Below are 8,929 nucleotides of genomic sequence, written 5' to 3'. Positions count from 1 at the left end.
GTAACTCTGAGTCCTATTCGCACTTGCATAAGTACAGGATGAATGAGCCGGTCTTTTAAAGTGTTTATTCCATGTTGAGCATGAATCATACAGTGCACGGTGACTGAATATTTAGGCGAAATACATTTCTTCTTCTTTTTTTTATTATAAACACAGAAGCAATATCAAATACATTAGATTTCAGGTCATATAAATCTTATACATGTGAAACAAAATATTCATTTTCAGCAGCTCACAGACTGAAATCGTGTTCATTTGTAAAGGATTTTAAACATGGGTTAGCAAAATTGCACTTTATGCAACTTTTATTGACAGGTATTGGAAAACAAATAAGCTGCAACAAAAGCGAGGAATCATTACTTCTCTCAGTATGTAGGCGCTACTGCCGAGCAAGTACCAGAAGTTTAAATGCTGTTAAAAAACATCCACTACCAGCCAATTCTGCGGTTAGACACTGTCCTCTTTCTAGTCGAGGGTGGATTGAGACGAGCAGCTTTCGAACTCACACTTCACTCCACTGATGCTGTCGACGCTCGGCTGACTGTTGACCTGTTGGTGCGTGTGCGAGAAAGGAAAGGTTTCGGAGCGGGACATCCGACCCCTGCCATTCGAGGAGCCCGATGAGCAGTCTATGACCATCCTCATAAATTCGGGTGCAGTGAATCGCCGCAGCAGTCTGGTCCCCAGGCCCGCGAACCCCGGGGTACGGTTGGGGAGCTTCCCTGACTCAATTTCTCCCCTGGCAGGAAGTAACTTGTTGTGTCTGGCAGTCGCGCCAAAGCTGCCCCTTTTCTGCTGCTCTCTTCTGCTCAGTGAAGCCATATCATTAGCCTCTTCATTCTTAGATTTGACATTCTCCTCTGGCACTCTTACAGGCTGATTCTTGCTGTTTAAAAGAGGTTTTGGCACTGAGACAATTTTGTCAGCATCGTTTGTCAAGCCCTGGGTGTTCACATGACAGTCCATCTTGTCTATCAGGCATCTCTCATCCTGCAGTGAGGCTCTCTTTAATTTGCTGGCTGACAGGCTCATGTCACGCACATCACCCTGATAGGACTGCTTTCTGCTGCTCAGAAGGTCCAGGTTAAATGACTTTGCTTTGCCCCAGAGAGGAAAACTCTCTGGTGCTTGCTCTGGGAGTCCAGTGTCTCGGCTGACATCTTTCTGGCTTGGCTCAGGAAAAGAGTTCAGTGTTTTAGTCCCCCTTAGCTCTCTAAGGTGGCAGTTTTGCAACTGCTTGGCTGTGAAGAGAATGCTGTGATCCCCCTCAGTTTGGCTCTTCTCAAGTTGAGGAGGCAGAGCCCAGCTGTGGCGATGGTTTTCCTCTTGAGATTGGCTCCTGGGACATCGGAAACGGTTCCACACTCCATTGCCGTCGCCAATTTTCAGCTGTCTCTGAAATACCCCAGGCAATTGGTCTTCATTATTTAGCTGTTTGGAGAACCTCTCCAGAACCTGCCTGGGGAGCCTGCGGGGCAGACGGCACTCACCCTCCTGAGTGGTACTCGCATCAACAAGTGGATCATCTGTAGCAACACTCCTCCTGCAGGGAAAGTTCAGAATCTGGACGCACTGACTATGCCCAAAGAAGCTGGCAACCTCAATGGCTGAGTGGCCAGCATTATTGGTCCTGTCCAGCCTCAGTCCCAGTCTTTTGAAAGCCCTGACCAGAAACTCCAAAACCTGGCTTTGCCCAGAAAATGCAGCATACATGAGGGCACTGTTTCCCCAGGCATCAGTGATATCAGGGTCAGCATTGAACTGAACTAGAAGTTTGACCACGTCCAGGTGTCCCATTTCACATGCATGGCTCAGAGCTGTGCGACCGTCCTCGTCCTGGCAGTTGACATCCGCCCCTTTTTCTAGCAGCAGCCGGGTGAACTTGGCCCTGGTCCCAGGGTCTTGCAGGCAGACGGCATACATGAGCGGGGTGCGGCTGTTCTCCGTCTTCGAGTTGATAATGCGTCCATCCAGTGCATCCAGGATGAAGCGTGCAAGGTGGACTTTACCGCCATGCATGGCATCGAGGAAGGTCTTGGTGCCAGAGCCCTGGCGTAAATCTTTTGGCCGCATCATTCTACAGCAGCTACTTGCAGTGCTGAGCCTTCAAGTGCGCGGAGAAAGAAAGATGGCAAAAAGGGAGAGGAACTGTGCGGCAAGTTCTCCGATACTCACTGTGTTAGAGTGAGCGCTTCACCTCAGAGTAAGACTCACAGACGAGCTGCCAGTGTTTTTATACCTCCCTTTCCACATGCCCTCCCCACGTTGCCTAGGAAACAAACGTCTGAGGACCATTATGCAGTGGCAGCATCCATTCAGCCCGAGCACTTTCTGCCTGGAGAGAAATATATGCTATTTGAACAGAATAATTACTCAAGGAGAAAAACATGGCCAGCATTTACCATGTGAGGTCTGTGGGGTTAATTTAAATGCAGTATTTTCACTTTGTTTGTTGCAAATGAACTCAATCGAGAAAATTTTGCTGTTGACAGAGCAGTCAAAATAAAAAGGGACTCATGTGATGAATAGTGCATTATGCTCATATGTAAATGTCCCATTTACATGCAAGACTATACTGTATCAGTACACTTAGCAAATGTTTGACGGAAGATGAGACAGGTTTTGAGAGATCTATTCACTCTGTTGGTGTGGGGGTATGTTAGCAGTTATCCTTTTTTTCCCTTGAAATAATGTGTCTATCCATCCATCCCTCTCTGTGTGTTTGTTCACAGTTTGCTCCAGCCTGCCATAATGAAGTGCAACAAGTTCAAGGTATTCTCCTCAACTGTGTGAAGACTTTTTCAAGGTTTCATGATAATGGCCTTGCCTGAAGGTATTTTCTTGTCAAGGGAAGTAGTAAATCCGATCGAATCTACAATAAAAACACAGTGAAAGCAACATTAAATAAAAAACAAAAAAACAAAAAACAGAAATCGCTCAATGTCAGATTCAGTCCTCTCAGTGACTCGAGTCCCTTTAATCATACAGATTAAGACCACTGTTTGTTTAAGGATTTCAGTGTGATTATCAATCTCCTTTTGCAGTAACACTGAAAATAACAATCAAAAGCCCACGTGATTATGAACGGCTCCCCTAAATATAGCTAGGTCAAACTACTGTAGTACTTGTAGTATTAGACATTCAGTTAGTACACTTCATAGTTAATGATTTTTAAAAGGGCAGTTGTGCACTTACAGGGAGCGACAAAGACTGATGTGCTAACTACTGCAATTTATGAACATCAGTTATAAAGCCTCTGGCCACACGTAATACTCTGTACTGAAAATAACAAGTTGGCATGCATACCTACCAAACATTAGCAATGATGGTGTATCCTTCTCTCAATGGCTGAAGATTATTAGCCAGTACCTCCTTTTTCTATATGTAGCAAACTTATGGCAAATGGTTGTTTTTGGTGAGTTAAATTCTAGGACTGTGTTTGTTATTTAGCACTAGTTAGCAGGAATTTGTTTCTCTGCATTGCACCTGTGCAGTATATAAACAGCTTACTAGTCACTATTTCGATATTTTATATTGAGATTTTGCAGACACAGATTTTGCACAATAAATGGCTGTATGTCAGTCTGCATTAAACTATGTACTCAAAAAGGCAAGTTTAAGTAAGGAAATATGATTTGGGATACAGTTAAGTGTTTATTCTGTGCACCGAGAAGCTGGCAGGTTATTCTGTTGTTGTATTTTTCATAGCTTGTAAGAATAATCAAATTATTACAAATTACCACTAAAATCTCAACTGTGCACATATGCCTTAAAATCGTGTTTGAGTCATTTTACTCAGATCTACAAAAGTGAAGCTCATGTTGGTACTGCTAATTAAATTATTTAATCCTTTGTTGTCAAGGCTTGTGACTGAGACCCTTTACACAGATGTTTGCGCTCCACAAGACTAGAGTTTAATTTTAATTTCTAATATAAATCTCAGCAGGACCAAAAGTGTGCCAAATAGTGGAGGTGAGAGGAAACATTACTCCGCTTCCACCTAGCTCACTGTTCACCATCCGGCTTCATCAGACCCTCAGCGGGTCCTTTGTGTAGCACTATGAACCATTCGATCATTCAAGTGGGGCTGAAATTCATCAGCAGATGCTTCCTGTGGGTTGTCTTTACATGGATGGAAGCTATTCTGTCAACATCATCTTTTTCATAACAAAATCATATCATTGTCAGATCATGGTATCATGACAAGGTCATATTATCGCAGTACCTCAGTAGGTTCTTACGATTACCGAGATGCCACTTTATAGTTTTCCAATAAATAAATATAAAGCTGGTTAATAAATTATTCCAAGGCTGTAAGATGGCTTTTCACTAAAGCTGTATTTGCTAGAATGTCGGCATAGACATAGACTGTAAGAATAATCATACAATTTCAAGTCCTTCAAACAGTGTATGAGTCATCTGTAACTGTTAACTACATGCTGATACTATAGGAAAAATATGAAATCAACAAAGTCATTTGAAACCATAAAAAAGTGATTTTTTTCAATGCTACTAGTATTCTATAAGTATTAATGATCTTTGTAGCCTAGTTAGCCTGGCATTGCCATTTCTAGAGCTAAATAAAACACTTTGATTCTAAAATGTTCCTAGTCCTTGATCCTGAACATTATACATACACATCATCAAAAAATTACATTTTGGCCTTACTCACGTGAGTTATTCCAGTGATGCTCATATGACTGACATAAAAAGGGATCCTGACAATGTCACCTCGACCCTGCATGATTAGCATTAGCATATCAGAAAATGGGACACATTTCCTGGATGTGGAGTAATAATTTTGACTCAACTTCAATCTGCTTTTGTGATTTAAGCTTCAGTATAACTCACCCACTCAGGGATTTGTTGTACATTGAGCATACTCCAGTTATATCCAGATGATCAGTGCACTTCTTGGTTGGGCTACCGTGACATTGCATGATTCGGGCCAGACTCTCTTTCCTTTATAAGAATTCTCAGGCAGCAGTTAATAATCATACCTCTTTCAAAGACACTTTCTTTAGAGCTCATTCTTTTAATGCCTACTGAGGAGTTTTCAAACTTTTTTCTGGCATACTTCCAGCCTAACAGTGCTATCCATTTCTGAGCTTGCATGAATAATTTACTAGGTATCTACAGACTCATCAATTCCACTTAGAGGTGAAGTATTTCTGTACTTAAGACATTAGCGTGTTTAAAATTCTGTATCATTTGTTCATGATAACGGCTGTAGAATTGTCACAGGTAACCAAATGTAATTAACAAATAGCACAATTTCCATACTAGTGAGTACTTTTAAACTGTAAGTTAGAAAAAATCAAGGCTGTGTCGGCAAAATTGCACACTAAAGAAGCCAGCCTCGGCTTATCATTTGTAAATTGGAGGCCACCTTTAGGATTAACCTGATAAAGTGGACCTCAGTGATTGGGCAGAGTTCAATAACACCATGCCACTTCTTATCATGCGCTGCAGAACAGTGAGACTTTGGTTCTTTTTGTTTTTTTCAGTTCATCCCAGGAGATAGACTTGATCCATCTGGATTACGTGCGTCCTTGCAGGCTGTTTCAACTATTATTATGTCTTGTGACACTGATGGCTTGGAACTGTAAGAGGAACATTGATAAATTCCTAGAAAATGATTGCCTACAAACAATAAATTCCCTTTTATCTAATCTTTCTTCAATATAACAGATAGCTACTACATAGTATCTAACTTTTATTAATTGTAGTGTACCCAGTTGTTTAGATACATTTCTTCAAACCCAGGACTGATTATTAACATAATACCAACATAGTGAGGTATGCTCAGTTTATCTCCATGCATGACATAAAACCCCTCTACTATCAATCCCCTAAATATGAAAACTGGACTGAAGAGAAATGAATGAAATGTGGATGAAATATTCAGAATGTGAATGAGTTGGTACCATGAGACTTGCTAATTGCACAGATATATGCAATAAAGCAAGGATGTCGTGGTAAATACCCGATCTCCCATTCACAGCGGGCCTGGCCTAGGCAGGAGCCACTTTGAATGCCTGATTAGAAATTAAAGCTGGTGTCAAGTTAAGGTGTTATCCCCGGTTCTAAATAACTTAATTAGCCACGGGGGAGAATGCACTTTCAGTGATAAAAAAAAAAGAAAAGAAAAAAGAAAGCAGTCTCTCAAGGTCCTTCAAGAAACAACTTGCATGTGGAAACAAAACACAGAGCTGGGCCTTCTTGGTACCTTCGCTGAGCTACAAACAACTGGGACTAGATAAGTGTAGGAAGCCAAGAAATTGAGCACATCTGGGACAAGTTCAACAAAGCCCATTCACTGTTACTAAAAATGTTTTCTTATCAGTGACTCAACATGCCCTCATCCTCCACGGACTACTTAATCCTCCTTGCTAATTAAACACACCTGAGAGTGACGTGGTTTGGGCTATCACCTGCCTTGTTCTATGACAAACAGAATGCAGCTCGTGGTAACTTTGCGTTTCCATTCCCTGATCAAATTTAGAAAGGAAAACAGTGCCAGCTACAGCACAACTCGCCTAATCAAGTCGTAACGACCAACGTGACATGATGACACTTTCCTAGAACTTGTCAACATTGTTAATGACCTCCTTTCGGGATCACGGCGCAAACACAATCTGACTTTTGCTTCCTCGCAGTTATATAACATTTTAGCACCGGTAGATGTGTCATTTGAGTCGGGGATAGCTTTTCCTGCAGGGACAAAAGCACTAAAATGACGTATTCATATTCACCCAAAACAATCATCGGTCCGTGTGTCTATTCAGTGCCTCTAATGCCCTTTGATTTGATACAAGGACACAGCAGTCTTAGGCTGAATTGAGATTTCACACACCTTCCGTTCCAGGAAAGAGGCAGCAGCTGGCCTGCTGTCACTGTGTAACCATGGTGTGCGTGTCATCGCTAAGGTTGAGGCGAGGTCATTGCTGCCCCATAGCAGAGAGCAAATGTCGAAGAGCAGAAGCTGTGAATCAATTTCAAGCTTTAATAAATGTCACTTGTGTTTTTATTTCAGATAATAAAAACAAGGGACATTATTGTATTTTTGTTTTGCTTTTTACATTTTACAATAAGACAGAAGATAGCCATGATGAAATCGAGATGGATGGAAGGGGACAATTACTAAGAGTTACAGGGTTGCCACTGAAGAACCTGACAGCTCACCAGGAGCTGCCAATCACAGGGACCACTGATATGTTATTGACCACGAGGCAGACCCCTTAGTGTCTTTGCTCCCTCCGTTATCATCAATTATCATCCTGACTCAGGCTTGCCAGCCTGCCAGAACCAGATGGCAAACAGTAGGTTGTTCCTTCTGCCTTCGGATTTAGAGGACTATAATATTAGCTTTCAGGCGGAGACATTTTGGACAACAGTGCATTAGTGGAGTGTGTTCTTTTGCCACAGCAAAAGGGAGGATTGATTAAAGAGGGGAAGCAGCAATGTGATCCAAAAGTCCAAATGGTTTTGCATAAAGACAATCAAAGAGTTGAAGAAATGATATGCACAGTATTTCTCTTTTAAAGCGCTGATTGGTAGACTTCTGACCTGATATTTGGAGTGCCTTGAGAAGACGCTGTCTTTCAAGTAGTACACTGAATACAATGCACTTTCTTGTGCAGTGGATGAATTTCTGGAAGGGAGAAACAAGCAAAAATGCACCTGAAATGGAAATTGCAATGTTTGTCTACAAGTTCTGAATATTTTCAACTTGTCCAATCTGCAAGCAATCATAATTATAAACTCTTCTTTTAGAATCTGATAAACTGGTAACTGATTTTCGAAGCAAAAGTTGCATCTTTTGAAATGTGTTGATTGCAGAAAACTTTTACTTTGCACAACTTTTACTTTGAAAAGTCTTACTTTTCTTTTTACAATTTTCAGTTTCACTATTGCTTGGCAAGTTTTTCCGCAAGTGTTTGTAGACAAGCTGACGTCTTTCACGTAACTACTGGCGAAGCTTTTGGTGCACCGCTGTATACCTTTAGTGACCAGTTGTGATCACTAGCTTAACTGACCTATACACTTTTCACTAGTACAGTGTTTACTATTGGATCACCGATCAGTTTCTAGGCTTTCATACATAAGACTTTATCAATTACTTTCATAGCACCTGCTGGCAACCTCCAACAACTACTCACAACTGGTTGAGGAACACACATACTTCCCTATCAAACAGAGATTTCCAGGAGGTTGTCAACTGGTCTCCAGGCCTGTGTCTCTAAGGCCAACATAAGGATTTTTGCAAAAACTAAAACTTCTCACTGGTTTCCTGTTGAACAAGAGGATTTGCCTTCAATGCCATTTCCTATGAACCACCTGTACCCACTTCCATAATCTATCAGCTCTGACAGAAATTCTTTTTTCTGCAGTGATGTGGAAGAGATGGAGGGCCACAGAGCTTCCCTCTCCATCTTCCACCTGACAGGCCCTTTTCGTGGCCTTGCAGGCCCACTCATCTCTGACAGCTCAATAAATTGTACAAATGGATAACAAATGCATTTGTTTGATGTCCACAACGTACAGAGGCGGGTAACACTCGGGTGCATCAGGAGTAAAGGTCTGCCTCAATGGGAGGAAGCTGCAGCAAATGGCAGGTTTAGCTGGGTCAGTGGAGAAAGCAGAAAAATTGCACCTGGGGACTTTAACACAATAGCACATGCCAGATTTCATTTGATATGATGGCTGGACTGCTGACACCAGTGAATGTTTTAGTCAGTTTCCTCAAGTCCATCACTTTATGGACTCTGAGTTAAAGGGAAACTGATCTATTGCTCTTCTGATAAACCTTTTATTGATTTTAAAACATGACCGTCTCTAACTTTAAAAACACAGAAAAAACTCATCGGTCAGACCTCACCCCAAAACCATCACTTTGTAAATCACAGGCCTTTTCACGCCGTGCTCC

General features: G+C 41.7%; 1 protein-coding gene across 1 annotated transcript; it reads right to left on the bottom strand.

Moving 5' to 3' along the window:
* Positions 1-281: 281 nt before the first annotated feature.
* On the bottom strand, positions 282-2,158 carry LOC134646155 (uncharacterized). Its single transcript, XM_063499895.1, has one exon. The coding sequence runs from the start codon at positions 2,074-2,076 to the stop codon at positions 466-468; it is 1,611 nt and encodes a 536-aa protein (XP_063355965.1). The 5' UTR covers positions 2,077-2,158; the 3' UTR covers positions 282-465.
* Between the last annotated feature and the right edge of the window lie 6,771 nt (positions 2,159-8,929).

The sequence above is a fragment of the Pelmatolapia mariae genome, linkage group LG16_19, assembly GCF_036321145.2.
Source record: "Pelmatolapia mariae isolate MD_Pm_ZW linkage group LG16_19, Pm_UMD_F_2, whole genome shotgun sequence".
NCBI lineage: Eukaryota > Metazoa > Chordata > Actinopteri > Cichliformes > Cichlidae > Pelmatolapia > Pelmatolapia mariae.
The sequence above is the reverse complement of the archived record's forward strand: the minus strand, read 5'-3'. Positions and strand labels throughout refer to the sequence as shown.